At 38.1% G+C, this 20,847-nt stretch overlaps 1 protein-coding gene and 1 long non-coding RNA gene across 2 annotated transcripts in view; one reads left to right on the forward strand and one right to left on the reverse strand.

Moving 5' to 3' along the window:
* LOC129790741 (mpv17-like protein) overlaps positions 1–20,458 on the forward strand; it is an 85,720-nt gene extending 65,262 nt beyond the window's left edge. The window contains exons 2-4 of the mRNA XM_055828433.1: positions 19,508–19,915; positions 19,997–20,115; positions 20,216–20,458. Of these exons, the coding sequence (XP_055684408.1) occupies positions 19,559–19,915; positions 19,997–20,115; positions 20,216–20,342 (603 nt within the window). The 5' untranslated portion in view covers positions 19,508–19,558 and the 3' untranslated portion in view covers positions 20,343–20,458. The remainder of the gene's footprint in view (positions 1–19,507; positions 19,916–19,996; positions 20,116–20,215) is intronic.
* On the reverse strand, positions 727–7,744 carry LOC129790755 (uncharacterized). Its single transcript, XR_008750604.1, has 2 exons — positions 6,638–7,744; positions 727–1,638 (listed from the first exon to the last, which is right to left on the reverse strand). It is a non-coding gene; the product is annotated as an uncharacterized LOC129790755 (long non-coding RNA).
* Positions 20,459–20,847: the final 389 nt, after the last annotated feature.

Consider the following 20,847-nt stretch of genomic DNA (forward strand, 5'->3'; position numbering starts at 1 on the left):
CTTTATGATTTCTTACATACATCGATGATATATCAAAAATGAAAATGGCACTGGTGCAGATGAGAGAATATATATTCACTGCAAATTTATGGATTTGTCGCTCTCTCCTCCATCCAAATGGGATTCAATTCAATGTGAATTTGATAGCGATCTCCGAATGCGACAAATGTTGGTCGTTTTCCACATTTGCCAGGGAGGAAAGATAAACTTGAATTAAGCATAAAGGACATGGTATAGAAAGTAAATTGCGATATTTTAGATATGATATTAAAATGGAATTCTCTCTTGGCACAATTGTCCGAAAAGGGATTAAATTTCAAAATGGGGAGACAATGCACGCTGAAAATGAACGTATAAAACGTGGCAGAAGTGAATAAAGTTATAAATTATCATTGAGAAAATATGGTGGGAAATGAAAGTAATATTCTGGATTTTTCATTATGTATGTATGTATGTATGTATAATATGTAGCCTCATCTGCTATAAAAAGCGAGAAAAATGCCAAATAAATAATTTTTCAAAAGAGAATCACAAAATCTACAAAATATATAAAATTTCAGCCTTCTATCTGCTACAGAAGGTAAGAAATTGCGAATAAAGTTATTATTTTAATTAAAATGGCTGACTTCTTGGCGGCCATTTTATTTTTCTTGAGTCATGTTGGTTTATCCTACAGAAACATCCACTAGAATAAGAGAATTTCACCCTTTATTTGTATAGAAATCATTTTTCCTCTTGGTCCTCAAACGGGGACGATTTATTCAGCCCCTCAATACACAATCGGGCTCCTTCTTCTTCACGTCATCAGGGGCGGCGTCTCTTGTTGTCGCGATACTCTGCATTCGCTGTCGCCGTCACAGCACTTCCTTCAGAAGCTCGAGATCCCGCGTCGTCGTTGATAACTTCTTTCTCCTCGCACCCAGGCCCGTACACAGATGGCCGGGTGATCCCAATTGCCGTGTGACGCAATTGACGACGTCACTAGATTCGTGGGGGATGTTTCTACCCCACGGGAAGGCACAATCGCTGGATCACGGGATGCCCAAGTTGAATTTCTTCGGCTCGGTGAGACTCTCCAATTTGACGGGGAGTGAGCCGGCTTGGGTGATGAATCACTGTCGTCACAGACGCTCTTCCACCTCTGCTGAACTCCCGAATTGTCAGGGAGTAAGTCGTGACACGAATTGCAGGTCACGAAAGGCTCCGGATGCAATCCCTCGCCTTGACAGTGCTCCCTAAATTGGCTGGGAGGCTGTCGTCACCGATGGTGGATCACTGCTGCTTCTGATGAGCTTCAAACTCCGCAGAACTCACTGAATTGCCTGAGAGTGAGTTGTGTCACAAGTTGTGGATCACGAGAGGCTCCGGATAAAATCCCTCGCCCTGGCGGAACTCCCAAATTTGACGGGGAGTGTGCAGTGGCACGGTAATTGCCACTGGACGCCAATTGCAGCAAATACTTCCGTCCTTCTGATTCCTCACCGCGGCAGGCGGCGTATCTCTTCCACTTCACGGGTGGCACATTTCACAAGATGGCCACTGGGGCCCAAGGGGATTTCGCCCCTGCTGGTACGTCCGACTCGCACGGAAAATTAGGTCTTTTCCTGCCGGTCTCCCAAGGTGTACTAAACTTTTTCTCTGTCAAGAAGAAGAAGGCATATTAACTTGCCCCACCCCAAAACCCACACAATACATACACATACAAAAGATCATCGGCGTAAGTTGGGTTTTGGAGACTTATTTGAATTGATCGTTAATTCTCCCATAATGACAAATTTTCAAATTTTGTGCACGTTACATCACCCCTTTGTTGCAAAAGAAAACAAAAAGGAGAAAAAAAAAGAAAAGAGGTTTAAATTACTATATCAAAGAAAGTGATGCAACTAAATAAGAAAAGAAAAGATTGGCGATGGACAGAATGGTTGGCTTTGGGTACCTTCCACGTTCGGCATAAATTTATAAAAAGAAACGAACTTTAATAATTAATTATCCATTAGAATACCTCGGCAGTTAAACATAATAAATTAAAGGGAATTCGAGCTGATCGCACCCAGAAGAGGTGAAAACTATGGGGATTATGTATCCCGCTCCTCCAAACCCTCGAGTGAATCTCACGCCCTTTAGAAAAGGTTTCGAGGTGGAAAAAGACAAGGAAAGGAATTGGAAGGGAAATCAAGGAATGACAAAGGATATCTTTGTTCTAATTGCCCTTCTTCTTCAAAACCCACAGTCTTCTTCTCCTCAATCATGTAGATTGAGTTTCTTCAGGTTTATCAGACTCAAAAATACCATGAAATGAAAACAAAATTTACTGATTAACATCTCCTTCAACTTGTGGATCTAAGTTAACTTGCAGATCCTTAATTATTGCGAGAGTCACGAAAGTGAAGGAGGGAAAAATTGTTTTACTAGAGAGAATTAAAATTGGAAGGAAGGCGGTGTGATTCTTAATAAAGCTTCTTGAGCTTTCTTCAAACTGATGGTCTCTCTTTCCTTACCAGCATTTGCTATTAGCAACGCGGAACTGTTTGTGTGGGGAAAGGTGAGATGGACTTTAAATTTATCTCCTCTTCTCTCTCTGATCCTTCCGCAAACTCGTAAGACATTGACTCACGCGCTTTGCATAACGTGGGCCTTGGACAACGGATTTGGGGGCGAAAGATCCTAACTGCGCTAACCACTGCTGGCATCTCTCGTTGGCTCCTCGCTCCATAAGTCTCTCGAGAACCTTAAGATTTCACACAAGTCCACTCGTCCATTGTCCCTTCTTAGCCGACACCAGCTCCCCACAGGAGCATCTCATCAGATGGTCTCTAGGCAAAGAATCTTCGACGCCGCTTCTCCTTCTCTCTCTCTCCTCCTTCTCTCTTCTCCTTCTCTCTTCTCCCTCTCTCTCTTCTCCTCTCTCCTCCTTCTCTCTCTCCTCCTTCTCTCTCTCCTCCTCTCTCTCTTTACTGAGCTCACCTCCCCTCGGCATTTCACCGGCCCCCCTACCCTATTTTTTATTCCACCAATCTCCAGCTCACCCGGAGGCCCCGAATTACTTTTCTCTCATTCTCTTTCAAAAAACGTAGACGGGGTGGAATTTAGGACATGGGCACGAACGGGGTGAACCTTCGATGAAGATTTGGCTTTTCAGGGCCTCGGCTCCATCCGTGAGATTGCGTACTGGTGGATGTGAACTCAGTCGCCGCCACCATTTGAGCAAAAGGCTCATATGCAGAGTTATCCCAGGTTGGTGTAAAGGACCACCCCTTTCATTGGGCTCTTTGTCAATCTGACTCCTGTTTTGCCTTTCTCTCTTCTTTTTCGCCGCTCAACTCCTCCACCACTCTTCAATTTTCGACGATTCCTTGCCTCGAGGTCACCGTCAGAGAGCACCTATGAAAAGAAGGAGACAACCTTGGAGGTACGCCGTCCTCGCTTTCCTGTGATTCATCCACGAGCCCACGAGAATAAGTATGGGTCCAGATGACACTTTTCTGCCCTACCATTGGAGATGGTCGCATGGCAACAAGAGGAAGGAATCTTTCTATTATTTCATGAGGGTTTTTTTTTCCGCGGACTAGACGAGAATGCGAAAGGAGTATTGACTCTACTAGTTAGGTGGGATGGGTCCTATGCATCTTGTGCATGTAATTTCATAGGATTGGGAAGGATAGAATTAATTGGATTCTGCCAAGTGCAGGGGAAAGAATTCGAGGAACAAACATCTCCGATTACGAATCAAACGAATGCCATCCGAAAGAGCTCTTGCCAAATAAGGCATGATACGACTCTGACAAATTTTAAAACGTGACTCTCATCAAGGATGTTCCAAGGCTGAACAACCATTTTTAGGGAGCAACCCTAGAGGTGCTCATGCAATCTTTCCTCATACTGCAACTATTGAGGAATCAACAATAATAAATTTTTAAATTAGCAATCTGATACCTTCCTTCCGGTTTAAACAAAATGAATAAATACGGAGAGAGTAAGAAAAGACAGTTAAAACCTAGTTCCAGCGGAACATGCTTTAATTTACTTCTCTCCATGCAAAATCTGTACAAATGGGCATTAACCAATCTCTAAATAGATTCAGATCCTGGTTTTATGGTGATATTGGATGATTGGAAATATAAAGGAAAGGAAAGAGAATGCAAGGGTCAACAAAGTCAAACCCTGGGGTTGGCGATGAATTTCAAACGAGATTAATAAAAAGAAAAGAAAGTGGAGGATCTCGAACCGACCAGACGTTCCCAACGAATTATCAAAAGAGAATCACCCATTTAGAGTATTAATTGTTCTCACAAGAGGCATCGAGGCAAAAGCTAATCAAGATTCATTGAGATCCTCACACAGAAGGTGCGAGGAAAGAAACCACCAACGGTCTCACATCTCAATGGAGTCGGATGGATCTGGGAGAAGGTACACATCTCCTCAAACCAGAATCCACGGCGAAACTTCGGGACGCATCCCAAAATTTTTCCGGCGAGATCTTCAAAAGGGAAGAACTCACATCCGAACTGGGTAAACCAGACTAAAGCTGGGAATCCCGTGGAAGGAGGCGCCACTTCACGACGGGGAAACAAAACGGGAGGTCTCGTGAAAAACACACGCCGAAAAACCACTGAGGAGACCTCCATCCCCGGATAGAAAATCTAACGCTTTAACAAGAAAGCTTTCCAAGGATGTTTGTACTACCTATACAGTAGGTTTAAATTACAGTCAAGCAATTCTCTTCCTTAAATTCCAACCAGCAATGCAAGCTGTTCCAAAAACATCCTTATCAAATGGAAAGCGCAAATTTTCCATCAACCCATCATCGAACGTCGAACGCTAAACGCAAGGACAGAGTTTACGATAAGCGATCCGCCAAATTCCGCTCAACCCGCTTAATCAATTGCTAGGCAAGATACGAGGATCGGAAAATAAACGGGCGCCCATCCTGAGTCAGCTCACATCGCATGCCCAACGCCCGATGCAGGGATCAGGAAACCGCAAGAATTAACAGATTCAAATTGAAAATTTAATAAAGAAACTTTAAATTAGGAAATTGTGATCGGGAAAACTTCAATCACAAACTTCAATCAGAGAACTCCATCAGGGAAATCTCAATAATAAAAAAAATCAAAAAAATCAAATTTGGGCGCCATATACCGAACCGTGTACCATCTGCCATGCCATTTAGTTAATATTGCAGAAAAGAATGAATTATTTAGCAAAATTCATGATTGCATCCAAAGTGCAAACTCTCCAAGTGCGAATTACAAAGTTCAATAAAATCCGCAAAAGAGCATATTGTACTACATGACGGTAAATATTTCAAAAATCAAAAATTCAAAAAGCTTTATACCATTAATAGCGTGTCAGCAATGCAAGCTGAACACGGAAATAATTCAATCCCCAAAAGAGCAAAATAATTTTCCTCATCTCATCATTGCCCGCAGGACGCAGCACGCGAGAAAAGCGGACACCCATGTTCCAGCAAATTCCGTTCAACCCGCTTAATCGATTGCCTAAGCAAGATACGAGGATCAGAAAATCAAAGGGCACCTGCGTCCGATAAGCCCACAGCGCATGCCCCACGCTCAATGGCGAAATGAGGAATCGCTCCAACAAATTAATTCGAAATGAAATTTAATAAATCAAAGTTCAAGGGGAAAGATAGCGAATTAAAAGATTTAAAATTTGAAATGAAATAATATTCCCCATCAGTGCACAATTAAAGAAAAGATTTAAAATTATGCACCGGTAAACTTTTAAAAATCATCTTCAAAAAAAATTTCAAAGGGAGTTGCCACAAAAGAATCCCCAAAATTTTTAGGGGGATAAAGCTTTACTTTATCTCTCAACTATTATCTCAAGAGAGATCACCGCTATGTGATAAGCGACCACACTTTGACCGTGGAGCAATGTCATGGCTCCACAAGGTTAAAAGAAAGTCAAAGATTTCTCCATTTCAGAATTTTACCCATAATTGCGAGAACTTCAATTTCCCGCCGTTTTCCTTGTAATAATTAACCAAAGGAAAACACTGATGATCCTGTCAACTCATTAAGTTTCAAAATTCACAAACACATAGAACACATAAGTTCCTAATTTGTAATGAAAATCAACTAAAAGTTGACAAAATTTATAGAATGCAAAATTTTTAAACTAAAAGATCTTCAAAAATTCTAATTCAATTTGTTGCCGTTACAGGGAAGAGACCTTTCAAAAAGGATAATGATTCAATCTCTTCATTCGTCCTGTTCGTGCAAATCAACCAAGAGGTTCTGGGGGAGGGATACTTGCCACAGATTATCCCTCTTTCGTCCCCAAAAAGGCTCTGAATACATTAATAAATTAATTTCAAATATACTCGCATGGCTAATTTACTTTAAGCAAAAATTTTGGATTTTAAATCCAAAACCATTTCTTCTCAAGAGAAAAGAAAAAAAAACGGAAAAAAAAAGAAAAATTCCTTAACGCGAGTTTTCTTTCCAGCAAGGTGGCTAGAAGAGCCCAAAATTGCTGGAAATCTTATTTCACTCAAGGGGAACTTTGTCAATGAATTAATACAGAATGCAAAATTGCATCGAAACACAAAGGTTTTTCACTAAAATTCTAATTTTCGGTAGCTACCAGGGGCATGAGACTCAAATTGGGTACTTACCTGGTTCCACCGCTGGTTGGGCGCCATTTATAGAAATCATTTTTCCTCTTGGTCCTCAAACGGGGACGATTTATTCAGCCCCTCAATACACAATCGGGCTCCTTCTTCTTCACGTCATCAGGGGCGGCGTCTCTTGTTGTCGCGATACTCTGCATTCGCTGTCGCCGTCACAGCACTTCCTTCAGAAGCTCGAGATCCCGCGTCGTCGTTGATAACTTCTTTCTCCTCGCACCCAGGCCCGTACACAGATGGCCGGGTGATCCCAATTGCCGTGTGACGCAATTGACGACGTCACTAGATTCGTGGGGGATGTTTCTACCCCACGGGAAGGCACAATCGCTGGATCACGGGATGCCCAAGTTGAATTTCTTCGGCTCGGTGAGACTCTCCAATTTGACGGGGAGTGAGCCGGCTTGGGTGATGAATCACTGTCGTCACAGACGCTCTTCCACCTCTGCTGAACTCCCGAATTGTCAGGGAGTAAGTCGTGACACGAATTGCAGGTCACGAAAGGCTCCGGATGCAATCCCTCGCCTTGACAGTGCTCCCTAAATTGGCTGGGAGGCTGTCGTCACCGATGGTGGATCACTGCTGCTTCTGATGAGCTTCAAACTCCGCAGAACTCACTGAATTGCCTGAGAGTGAGTTGTGTCACAAGTTGTGGATCACGAGAGGCTCCGGATAAAATCCCTCGCCCTGGCGGAACTCCCAAATTTGACGGGGAGTGTGCAGTGGCACGGTAATTGCCACTGGACGCCAATTGCAGCAAATACTTCCGTCCTTCTGATTCCTCACCGCGGCAGGCGGCGTATCTCTTCCACTTCACGGGTGGCACATTTCACAAGATGGCCACTGGGGCCCAAGGGGATTTCGCCCCTGCTGGTACGTCCGACTCGCACGGAAAATTAGGTCTTTTCCTGCCGGTCTCCCAAGGTGTACTAAACTTTTTCTCTGTCAAGAAGAAGAAGGCATATTAACTTGCCCCACCCCAAAACCCACACAATACATACACATACAAAAGATCATCGGCGTAAGTTGGGTTTTGGAGACTTATTTGAATTGATCGTTAATTCTCCCATAATGACAAATTTTCAAATTTTGTGCACGTTACATTTGATAAATTTTGTATTTTTAATATTACGAATTTTGAACCGTCCGCCGCGAAAAGTTCCGTGGAAAACTATGGTAAGTGCTCGATTAGCGAAAAAATTGCTTTTTTATGTGAAATTCCGTGATTATTTGATACTTCTGGCTTCATAGAGCGAAAGTATATGTCAGAGGCTTTCATATGGTGTCAAGATATGTGCAATTGGTGGTAAATTAGTGAAAATATCAGTTTTTCATGCTTCAATCGGCTCTTCTGAAAAATTGCCTATTTCAGATGGCCAAGAAAATTAGGGCATTATTTTAACCGCGAATAACTTCTGATTGGATTGAGATATCAAAAAACTTCTGCCACCAAAATATGAAGAAACTCAAAAAGTTTTATTTGCTTTTAATTTCAAGTCAATATCTTAAAAATTGTAGCCGTTAGAGCGAAAAATGTAAAAATTACCATTTGTATGGAAAACGATGAAATATACTGGATTTCATGTCTGTTGAGTTTCTCAAAACCCATTAAAATGATCCAAAGATAATTAAACAATTAAATATTTGACTAAAGAATTAAAGAGGCTTTTTCCGATTTTATGCGACCAAATTTTTGAGTAAAATCAGATATTGCATCTTTAATTAATCTCAGAGGACATTTCTCAGACAAAATGCCTCGTTTAACCTCTTCTTCGTGATTTAAATGCATTTTTAAATTGAAAAAAATAATTAAATTGATAAAAATTTGGGAAAATAAAATGTTTCATGTTTGGGTCTACACTAAATAGTATAACCCAAAGAACGCGAAAGGGTTAATGTTCTTCTTAATGTCTGATGCTTATTTTCACACGTTCGATTTATTATTACCTATATTATAAAGTTTTTATTTTTGTTTTTTATGTTTTTTTACTTTAAAATAATTTTATTTGACCTCCTTAACTTCTAGAAATATTGGGGTACTTAGACACCTAAACAACTACCCTGTTTGACTACGCCCTTGTAGAGATTGGCATTTTGAAAACTAATCGTTGAGTCTCTTTGACCTTTAATAGAAAATAATCTTTCTAAAGAATATCTAAAAAAAAATACATAAAATTCTCAGAATTTCCTACAATTAATTCTTAAGAAAATCCAAAATTATCTTCGTTCTAAAAATAATTTTCTCATTTATAAGAGCGAAATTAAAAGAAGAACAAGCTCATTAGTAATGCTTATTAGGACAACAATATGCTTTGGTTCTTAAATATTTATGCTGCCTTAGAATTCCAAGGCCGAGAGATTATTTTGAATCTATTAATTGAGAAGTAGTTTGAAATAGGTTTGCATAAATGTGAAGAAGTTTGCCGTGGTGGATGGGGGGATCGAGCACTTGAGAAATGGAAATTTGGCATAAGAACACACGCTCAGCTGCCCGATGAGTATCATCTACCAAGTATAGAGGGAAGTGTGAGAGAGAACAAAGGCAAAATGGGGAATTGCTTGAGAAATACTTCTTATTTATTTATTCAGGCACACGAAGAGTTTGTCTAGAAACTCTTGCTTTCCACCATTTAATGGGCTAGAGCTGGGGCATGGGGAAGGAGTCTTCAAGTTTTCTGATGTATTATGACTGACACGGGCGCACGAGGTAATGGATTTTCACTCGCTCGATGACTTCCATGTGCTAATTGTGACGAAACAATGTTGGAAGAACATTTGAGAGTCTGTCGCCTCTGCAAGAACTCTACTTACATGCCATATAGACACTTTATGCTGTGAGGAGACCCATCATGAGTGCTTTGGCGTTCACGCGAGGGGAGTCATTAAAAAGCCATTTTGAAGTATGTTTCGTTCAATTCCCCAAACACCTCTCATCGGTTTGTCTATCGAGTAGATCTGAGAATCACTTTAACAACACCACACCACCATATAAACCCAAAAAGTTAAACATCAATTCGAAGAAATGCCGTGCAATTTGAGAAAAATCTTCCATTGTGTGTCGGTTGGAGATGCTGAAGAGAAAAGTCTTGAGATCTCGGTGTGGAGCTTGATGGATAAAGTTGAATTTGAAATTGAGCACCTTCTCACACCTCAAATCAATTTGTAATTTAAATAACGCAGAAATCACGTAAAAGATTGATGGGAGTTTTATTTCTATCAATACAAAATAATCTCGCGAATGCACATATTTCCCGTGTGGTTTACGTCATCATTGCAATGGCGTCGTAACTGCGGGAATTGTAGCGATGGAATCCTTTTTTTTTTTACAGAGAAAGAGATTTCGTCTGAAAAGGAAATTCTTGTTTGATCTCCAAACGATGTATCACAAACATCAATCACTTTTCGCAAAGAGAAATCGACAAAGAATCATTTTCCATTATTTTCCGTTTTTTTTTTTTATATATAAAGCAATGGCGGTCGTTTGAGCGTCCTTTCAACATAACCTCAATTCCCCACAGGATAAACATAACCTCAAAATGATGCTTTTTGCGTCATTGGCATGCATAGAATTTTCATAAATCAACCAAGTAGCTCTTTGAAATTCTTTTTGAAGTCAAGTCCATCATAATTCACATAATATAGCATACTTTCACACTCTGGTGAAGATGACAAATCTCCATTTGGGTCAATGAGACACTTGTGCGGGTCTGTTGTGAGGCGACATCTCTACGTACAAGCACAGAGAGGTGCGGGATGTCACGGAGTCACGCAGAGTGCACAAGAGTGCGCGGTATGGGTATTGACCCAGAGGGAGGGAGGGAAAGATGGTTGGGCGGCGGCTAAGATATAATGATGGTGGAGGTGCAGCAGAGTGTCACGACGATGACGATGATAAGGTATGGTTGCGACAAGAAGGAGGACAGCAATTGACATAAAATTATATGTCAGACGAAGCGGACAGTTTGAGGAGAAAAATACTTTAAAAAAAAACAGCGGGACCCTGTCACATGCCAGCAATTTGAGGAGTCTCCTCTTCTAAACTAAAATATTCTTTTACAGAGACCAAGTCTCGCGTAGAGGCGAAATTAACGAGAGAAGAAAAAAAACCCTCAAGTAGAAACGACTCATTAAGTATTCCAATGTGAATGATATCGAAGTGAAGCAATTATAAATAGAGTGTAGAATTATTTGCCCCCCAACCCCGTGAGTAGGAAACGGTGAGGGGGACCCTAATGTATGTAATTTCTTGGTCGAATGAAATTTAAACGGAGAGGGTCCCGTGTGGCTCGAGGGGTTGCAATTGGGATTTTATTAGAGACGATCAATTAAGGGGACGACATATCAAATTTATATTCACCCACGAGGGAATTCTCACAGGCTCTCCCACACTCATTCTCTCTCTCTATAGAACATATTGTAGCGCATGGGATTACATTTGCTATATACAATTCACTATATATACATTTGTGATATATTGAGGAATAACAAATCTCATTTGATCTATTAGAAGAGCTAGCTGACGTCGACATTCTCCCCCTTTCACGATTTTCCGGCACATATGAGAAGATTTCTAACAGATCTGTGTCAGCTTTTGTGTCGCATTCTTCTTTTTCATTAATTTTTATTTATGTAATTTCTTGAATTTATTTTTAATAAAAAGAAATTAGCTTTCTTTGTGAGTTAATTCAATTGATTAAATATTGTCCATAATGTAATTGCAGGCCTGAGGAAGGCGAAATAAAGCTCTGAACAAGGGGTGTTTATCTGGCGAATATTTTGGCTATTTAAGCGAATCATCCGAATATTTCTGAAGATCTCAAAAATTATTTCACCATTCCTTGTTAGGGAAATGGAGCCCAATTTTGACTTCCTAGTGTCTTTTTAAATTAACTATTATGTACTTAAAATTATTAAGACTTTAAATGTAGAAAATTATGGAAAAATAAGGGCCTAATATTGACCTAAAAATGATATCAGATTTATGAGAATTGATTTCTATTTAATATATAATATTGGGATATTTGAGTTCACATGAACATCTTTTGCTAAAAATCGATAAACTTAAAACGGAAAAAAATTCAAAAACGTATTTAGGAATTTTTTGTTTGAATTTAATCTTTTTTGGGTTAAATTTACTACTTTTTAGCATTAATTTACTACTTTTCGGTTTGAATCTAGTCCTTTTTTAGGCTTTTATAATTTTTTTTTAAATAAATTTTGTTCCTCAATCTGAGCTGTTTTGGGACTGAAAACCAAATTGGCTTGAATTTATTCTTTTTAGCTGTGATTTTTTCTTCTTTGGGGTTGAATTTACTACTTTTCGGTTTGATTTAAGCGTTTTTATGCTTGAATTTAACATTTTTAGACTTAGACTTAGCTTAAACTATATTTGAATTTCCTTGGCGAATCAACCGAATATTAGTGAATAAACCGAATATTTCCGAAGATCCGAATAATTTTGTCCAGATAAACACCCCTTGGCTCTGAAACGTGGCAAAAATAATAAACGAGGAATTTTGAAAAAGATCAGATTCCTGGTTTGACTCTTCCAACATTGAAAATTGACCAAAGTCCAATATAAATTGATTGACTTAAAATCAAATTTAATCCGATTAGGCCGGAAAATGAGTATTGAAACGAATGTTTAAAATGCAATTTTAGTCATTTCGGACAAGTACAAGTTAGATACTTAAATAGGTAAACACTGAGGTAAACACCTGCACTAAAACACTAAAAGGTTACCAATTTAGAAAAAAATCAACTTTGTCTGATTTGGATTTTTGGATTGAGAATTATCTAATTTATTAATTTTTTATTCAATTCGATTGCGTTAAGTCATATCCCTTATAAAATTTGAGCTCAACATATTTTTTAAGCTTAAAAAAAAATAAAATACGGATTTTAATAAAACTATAAAGAAGAATACATAATTTCTTACTACGATTTCTTCTGTGATTTCTAAAATCGGTTAATTGTTTTTTTAACGATTTTAAATTATCAGCTTATGAAAAGTACGAAAATATAAGAAAACTAAGCAATTAAAGCACCCTTAAAAAACTGCTGCGTAGTTTTAATTAAAAATAATTTTCTAGGATTCCTAAAAATCAATTTGTCATATCCTTATTCATCAATTAAAAATTTTACGTTATTTTTTTGATCGGATACAGTCAATTAAAATGCACGCTTTCAGCGATGTTTCGGTTTATTTAAAAGCATCATCAGGCTCTATAATAAAATATGTACATCTGAATACCAACATTGTGACATAAATCTAGGAAAAAAATAAAAATTTTACATTCACAAATTCTTTTTCTTTCTAAAAAAAAATTCTAGTAGAAGACCGAATAAAAACAAAGTCTACTTTTTTTTAAATTTTCATAACGACGCTTCTAAAGACCTGAGGAATAAGATTTTAATCTCCGAAACAGGATGGTAACTAATAAAACTAATTAGAGAAATTGAAAAATAAAAATCCTCTTCATTAAATTCAGAAAGTCAATCATAACGCGTCCAGTTATAAGAGTTGGTCTCCCACAACGTGTAGAAGTTTGTTTATGCGTTGTAATGCGATTAGTGAGCAGAATTAATAGACAAATTTAATTTTTTTATAAAATTCAGAAATTTGATGGATAAAAATGGTCATATCTCTGGTTCTATAAGACCTACAGAAATTTCTTGACTAGTTTTGGAAAGGTATTGAAATAAGCTATAATCTGACATATATTTCAATACATTTCAAGGTCACCTCCAGAACACAAAATGGCGGTTTTTTGTTTTACCAAAACAGTTTTTTGAAGTTTTCGTCCTAAAGGAATGGTTCTAGAGGTTTCTGATGTTCTAGAAAGTTGTAGAGAATTACAAAACCTTTAATTTGATACCAAATTGAGCAAAATCGGACAATCCGTTCAAGAGATATAGCTCTTAGAACTTTTCAAATTCAAGAATTTTTCAAATGGCCATATCTTCTAAACGGCAACATAGATTTTCTTCATTTTCGGACTGATGAAAGATATTGAGTCAGGCTACAACATATCAAAATTTAAAAGATTTGCCTAATGGGGATTCGGAGATATTGCCCCTTAAAGTTAGGCAATTTTTGTTTTTGTTTTTAGCGCCTCTTGCGGATATTTTTGGAACTTGGAATGTTCTAGACAGTTATAGGGCTTATCGAAACCTTTCATTTGATACCAAGATGGTCAAAATCGGTCAAGCCGTTCTCGAGTTATATCGAAAAAACACTTTTTGCTTTAGGCCGCCATATTTGCTAAACCGCTCGACCGATTTTCAAGTATGAATTGTTGATGAAAACGTCTCACTGAGCTCTACAACATACTAAAATTTCAGACCTTTAGCTTTAAGGGAACTGGTCGACGGTATTTCAAAATGGCGGACGGCGGCCATCTTGGATTTTGAAAATGCGAAAAAATGAAATTTTACACCCACATTTCTATAGAAAACTTCAAACCGGAAGTCTCTATCTCTTGCCGTTCTCGAGCTATAAGACAAAGTATAGCGCACCGGCCGGCCGGCAGGCCGGCCGGATCAAAATTTTTCCACCACCACTTTCGTAATGTGGGATGTCTAAAACGTGCTCATACCAAGTTTGAGTCCGATCTGAGGTGGTCGGTTTTTCCGATGATTACAATACTTGGTATGCCACGATTGTGGTATACCAACTAATAATTGAAAAAATAAAATGTTTCACGTTTGGGTCAGCGTATGACCCAAAAAACCTTAAAGGGTTAAATTCAGAAATATTCAAAGTTTAGAAGTTAGAATTTTAAATTTTGTTTGTAAGCATTTCATCTGGTCGATGTGCGATACAATTTCCGCCATGGACCAGTACCTATCGGAATACATCACAATCTTCAACCCAATGGGAAGTACACCGAATTCAGCGGGATTGCAAATAAGGTGTTCAAGAGAAATGTTGCAGGAGGGGGGTCTCTCGCACGAAATGTTGATATTCAGTTGGCATGCAAAGGGGCGGAGAAGAGGGTTGAAATTCTGCGTGCTTTATGCACGTTTCCGAGCCTGCATAATTCACTTTATATACGGCATGTGAAAGAGAATAAATCTCACTCTTCTTCCCTTCCATGTCAGGCCATGCAGAGGCAAAAAAGGGACTCCCATTCATGTTAAGGATTCACGCTTCTATGGCACTAATTAGTGCAATTTAAATCCAAAAAGGCTCTTCCATGCACCTCTATACCTCTATCTACAACACCTTCCCCTATATAGATTATGTTTGTAGCTATATACATGCTGTACGCCATGCTGCGTATGAGCAAGCCCCAGCTGGAAAGAGGATTAAGAGCATCAATAATGAAATGGAAATATTATCATTAAAACTTCAACCGAATGGTGAGGGATTTAAGTGGAAAAATGATCAAGATTTTAATATAACATTTTTCAATTACTCCCTGAGCTCTATATCTCTCGGAGGATTCTCGTCTCTATTTAGCTTCTTTCTTTCCCATTTTTAATTATTTACCTTACATCCCCCTCCCCCCATACACCCCTCATTCAGTTAGTAGGAGCAATTATATTGATTCTCTTGCTAACGAGATTGGTGGGAAAGATGGGGAAAAAAGTAGAAAAAGAAATTTCCCATGAGCTGAGGAGATTGAGGCTCTTAATATTTCAAATGAACTTAATCCTGATGACCACTTTACCCTAAAAAGAAACTTAATGGACTCGAGAAGAGCCATCATTTGTGATCCTCTTTGGTGCGATAAGGAATTAAAATGTTTCAAAGTGCCTCCAACTTCGACGTCAATGGGATTTCATTTCTCTCGCAGTCCCATTGACGTCAAAGGGCATATTTTTCTACCCCACATATAGCAAACTATAGGGGAACATGGGGCAATTTGTTAATTTTAATTGTGAAGTATATTTTCCTTGGTATGTACTGAGAAAATATTTTAATTTTATAATGACGACTGTCTTATAGGAAATTTTCTGGGCTACAACTTTGTCTCACACGATTTCTTTCTATCTCAATAGGAAAATGCATTTTCAGTCCATTTTCCGAACCTTGCGAAATAACATTTTGCCCCAGTTACCCCTACATATCTCGCTTTATGGATGAAAATATTCTTCTGCACAGACTTTATGTAAGAAGTAAATATATAGAAAAAATGATCTAAAATATATATTTTAGCTATATATTCATGTGATTTTCCACAATTAATCTTTTTTCTCCGGAAGCTTTTTTCTTCAGCAAATATTTGTGTTTTAACTGTCTCTGCAAGAAAAAAAATCAAACACAATCCTTCCTTGTTTCCCCATTTCTTCCTCTAAAGCGAGGGACTCAGCAGAAGACAGTATCGCGGAGACATCGCAAGACATCTCGTGATGCTGAAGAATCTCTCCTCCGACTTCTTCAGCACGAAGTAAATAAAAAAGAAGGGAACCTCTTAAATTATCTTCTCGGCAGATTCTCCATCTTCGCGTATTCTTTTCCCCCAACAGGAAAATAAATTAATTTTGCGCTAAAAGAAACTCCCCATGTACTCAACCGAATCTCAAAATCAACTCATTCAGCTGGGGGTATATACAATAGTACAATTTGATCCCACTCTTTGGGCTTTTCCCTCGCGGGAACTTCCGCTTGCATCTTGACCACTTTTACCCCCTTTGGGCTATAAATCTGTTTCAGACGGCTAGTCATGTACACGTTTCGCACGATGAAAATGGAATTTTTGGCCATACTATTCATTTCCCATTGCACTTTCCATCCCTGCGCCATCATCCCTATTTTTTTGACTACTGCACACTGGGAACAAAAGAGCCGAAGCACATCCAAATTGTTAATGCTGCTGTTCTGGAAAAGTTGTTGTTTTTTAATTAATTTACTACACACAGCACAACTGGCAACCATTCCCAGAGCAATTTCATAGTTATTCCACCATGACTCTGAATGATTTTAAATTATCATTCCATGTGCCACCCTCTTACAATTGGTTGCCACCCTGTTATTTATAAACTCTCCTTTTTTTTTTAAAGGGTTTTTTTTCAGTTGAAGGGTTGGTACATAATAGCAGAGGGATAATGGCAAAGGGTTTTACGTCAAAGTCATAGGCAGAAGAAGTTAAAAATTATGTTTTGATTTGATGACGAAATAAAAGGGGTTCAATGAAGAATAATTGCTATGAAGAAAACTCTAATCAATTATTAAAATGTTTGATTTGGGGTATTCTAGAGAATATTAAGTACAGTCGTGCTCTCGTGGTAGGACCGTCGTCAAAATGACTTCTCCGCGGTAAAACGGCTTCAGAATGAAGTATTTTGCCTTCGCAGTGGGTCAATTAGTACTATTGGAAAGGTAGAATACTAATTGTCCCACTGCGAAGGCAAAATTCCTCATTCTGAAGCCGTTTTACCGCGGAGAAGTCATTTTGACGACGGTCCTACCACGAGAGCACGACTGTATATGAATATTCTTTAAAACAGAATATTCTCATTACTCGAATCTTCTAAATATTCTAAATACATATTTTTTAAATAGTACCTGTTTATTCCGTTTATTCAAATATTCTGCTAATATTTTTTTTATATATTCGCAATAATATCTATCTTCATTTTATAGTTCAAGCGCTCAAGCTGATCGGTTGTATTCTCTGGTCCTCTGCCAAACAATCAAAATGTCGTCTTGTGCGAAATGTCATAAAGCATTTATTCGGGCTGCAAGTGATTGCCTCAAGTGTGAAAACTGTAAGCGACTGTACCATTCTTCTTGTGAAGGAATGTCAACTCAGGATCTGCAAGCTTATAAGGCGCTCTCTCCTGTTCAAAAATCTTCCTGGAGGTGTGTTTCCTGCACTGCCCGCCGAAAGAGTTTCATGAGAGAGTGTGAGACAGTGGATATTGACATGCACCAGAGAAAGAGTGAAACGGAGAAGGGAAATGTTCAACGGAATCCAGAGAACCGGCGTGATACTCACGAGTCTGAATTTGCAGAGCTAAAGGCAATTATTCGTACTGGATTTGAGAGATTCAGTGCTCGTTTTGATGAAATGGAAAAATGCATGAAAAACTTGGAGGTAGCTTTCAAGGATGCTAATCAACGTATTGATGATCTCTGCATGGAGAATTTTAGTCTGAATAATCGCGTGAGACTTTTAGAGGATCGTTTAGAGTCGGATGACCGTTGTGATACCAAGGCCATTGAGATTCATGGGCTAAATGTGAAGGATGATGAGGACAAATATGATGTCGTGCGCGATTTTCTTAATACGTGTGTTAATTGCTCTGTGGAAGCCTGTGACTTCGATGAGTGCACGAAAATCAAAAAACGGGAAAATGGCAATCCATCCAAGACAACTCAACCATCTGGATCTCGTTCTTCTGCCCCTCAGCGTGATGAGAGAGCATTTTTGATTGTCCGCTTTACTTCAAGGAGGGTGAGAGAGATGGTGCTTAAACGTTGGCGTGAGAATTGCAGAGCTGGACACACAAAATTTGACTACAGAGGATCAACGGGTTTGCACATCAAGGTTACCGAGAGAGTCAGCGTTACTGTGAGAAGCCTCTTTAATGCAGTGAGAGCAGCAGCAAATGAGAAAAAGTGGAAGTACGTTTGGATGCGTAACGGAAAAGTTTTTTTGCGTAAGACTGTCAATGGTGAGAAAGTGCTTATCAATTCATTGCAAGCTCTCCGACAAGAGGAAATTTGATTGAATTTGTATTCAAAATTATTGTTGTTTATATTTGGCGGGAATGATTTCAATTTCTGAAGTGGATTAATTTTTGTGTATCATTAATATGAGATGTAATTGATTTTTTTTTCTATTGATATGAGATTGTTTTTTTTTTTTGTAAATTAATATTGAGCTATTGAATTGAACTCAGTGTAGGCAAAAACGAGCAACATAGCTCACGCCACACTTATCCTCAAATTATTATTAAAAGTTGATAAATAACTGGAACTACATATAAATGTGAAATTGTAATGATTTGAGTGAATAAAAATATCTATCTATCTATATCTATCTTCATTTTTATACAAATACTAGTTATATTTTAAACTATGCTTGATCATTTTATAATTTAAAAAGTCCTTTAATCCTTAATTTATTCATATGAATATAAGGTCTAATAAATTTTTGCTTTTAACGAATATTCATTAAATATTTTAATTATTCTTTTTTATACAAATAGTCCATAAAAAATTTTTTTTTATAAAAATATTCCTTTTTACGAATGTTTTAAGTTTTTTAATCAATTCTTGATATGGAGGGAAAGTAAACTGAAGTTGACAGAAGGAAGTGATTATTGTGTCCCAGTTTAAAATCAAAATTGACCCGTTTTTTCCCGTATATTTTTAATGCTTTGAAGAAGAGGGCAAACACCCTCGAAACGTCGCATGTTAAAATAAAATTGAGAAAAACTAAATAAGGTTTACTTTCCGTCCATACTCCACAACCATCCAAAAATCGTAAATTTAAAGAACAATTCTTGATAATTAACCTTTTTATACGAATGCTTTTTTTATATCCTTTATTCCTGCGAATAAAACTTTTTTAAGGATTATTCTTTAAATTTTTTAAATATTTAATTAAATTTTCTTTCTTATACGGACTCTGTAAATATTTTAATTATTCTAGAAAAGTTTTCTGCATCTAGAGAAAATCCTAAAGCAACATAAAAATATTCAAGTTCCTTGATTTTATTTCCTCTTGGAAAATTCTTTATCTTCTTTATAAATTGAATTACTTTTTCCACAAAAGAAAAGAATAGAAAAATTAAGAAAAATAATCAATTAAACCAAAAAAAAATGAAAATTCTTTCGAAAGCTCTACGGAACTTTTTTCGTAATTTTTTTTAATCAAAAAGCTTGATGGAAAATTTTATTTTCAGAAACACAGAAGAGCAAAAATTTGATGCAGAAGCTCCCATTTTCCCGACAACATGTCCACCACATTCTTCCGTGCTATTTCTCAGTACAGAATCCTCCGTGGTATGGCCTCGTACTCCCTTCTATGGCCATGCGGAAGTCTCATTCAGCAGACAATTGAGGGGAAAACATGGAGGACGTACGATTGGGACAAATGTCTCCGCATGGGTATCTTTGGGAGCTTAGTTATCGGACCATCGATGTACATGTGGATACGTCTTGCACACAATATGTGGCCGAAACGGGAGCTGAAGACCTCAGTTGCAAAAGCACTCTGCGAACAAATTTCCTACGACCCCTTTATGATTGCTACCTTTCTCTTCTGTATGAGCATCTTCGAGGGACGAAGTATCCAGCAAGCGAGGCTTGAGGTGTGGGTTGCAACCCCGGGGGGTGTGAGAAAAGCAGGGAATTGTGCTAAATTTTCCTCTCTTTTCCGGTGGATTTTGCAGGTGAAGGAGAAGTTCTTCGACACCTACAAAGTTGGTGCAGTTTACTGGCCATGTGTTCAGACTATCAACTTCACCCTCGTCCCACCCAGGAATCAAGTGGTTGTCGTCAGCATATTCAGGTTAGATCCACACACCCCACCTGCCTCAAACAACTTTCTTCTTTCACTATCTCAATGGGGAACTTCCCTTTTCTTCTTCTTTTTTTAATCCATAATTTAGCATGATTTGGAGCAGTTTTCTCTCGTACATGAAACACATGGAAATTGAGAGGATTCGCCAGAAGAAATTGGAGAAGAAGCAGAAGAAGCTCGAGAAGAAAAAGAGATTAAGCGAAAAGAAACCATAGAAGAATTTTCACACACACATACATATATGTAATCGCATGTTCTTGTGTTAAAAAAAATAGCATAAATTCGCATAATTTCATTCCGAATTCAATAAAGCGTGAATTTGTTAATAAAAGAATAATTTTCTGTCTCTTGCAAATTCTCCTTCACAAATCGAATTTCCTCGGAGATGGTCTACTCACGCCCTCGAGTGAAAATTTGCTTTTGATTTTCGACACCCTCATTCTCAAGGGGAAAGTGCGGAGTGCCTCTCCAGGGAAACACCGCATCATATATGGAGGAAATCCAGGGGGTAGGAAGCTTTGTCAATTTCAGCTCTATTCTACATAACATCGATAGGAAGCAGGGGCGTAGCCTGAAATCTATTCAAATGGGAGTTTGAGAAATATTTTTAATTAAAAAGACGCTTAAAATGGTTTAAAATATCAAATTAGGATTAGAGATTTAAGAAAATTAAGGTTAGGAAACCATTTTATCCCGATTTTGGGTGGAATTCACTATTCA

Source organism: Lutzomyia longipalpis, chromosome 2 (genome assembly GCF_024334085.1).
Source record: "Lutzomyia longipalpis isolate SR_M1_2022 chromosome 2, ASM2433408v1".
Classification (NCBI taxonomy): Eukaryota; Metazoa; Arthropoda; class Insecta; order Diptera; family Psychodidae; genus Lutzomyia; species Lutzomyia longipalpis.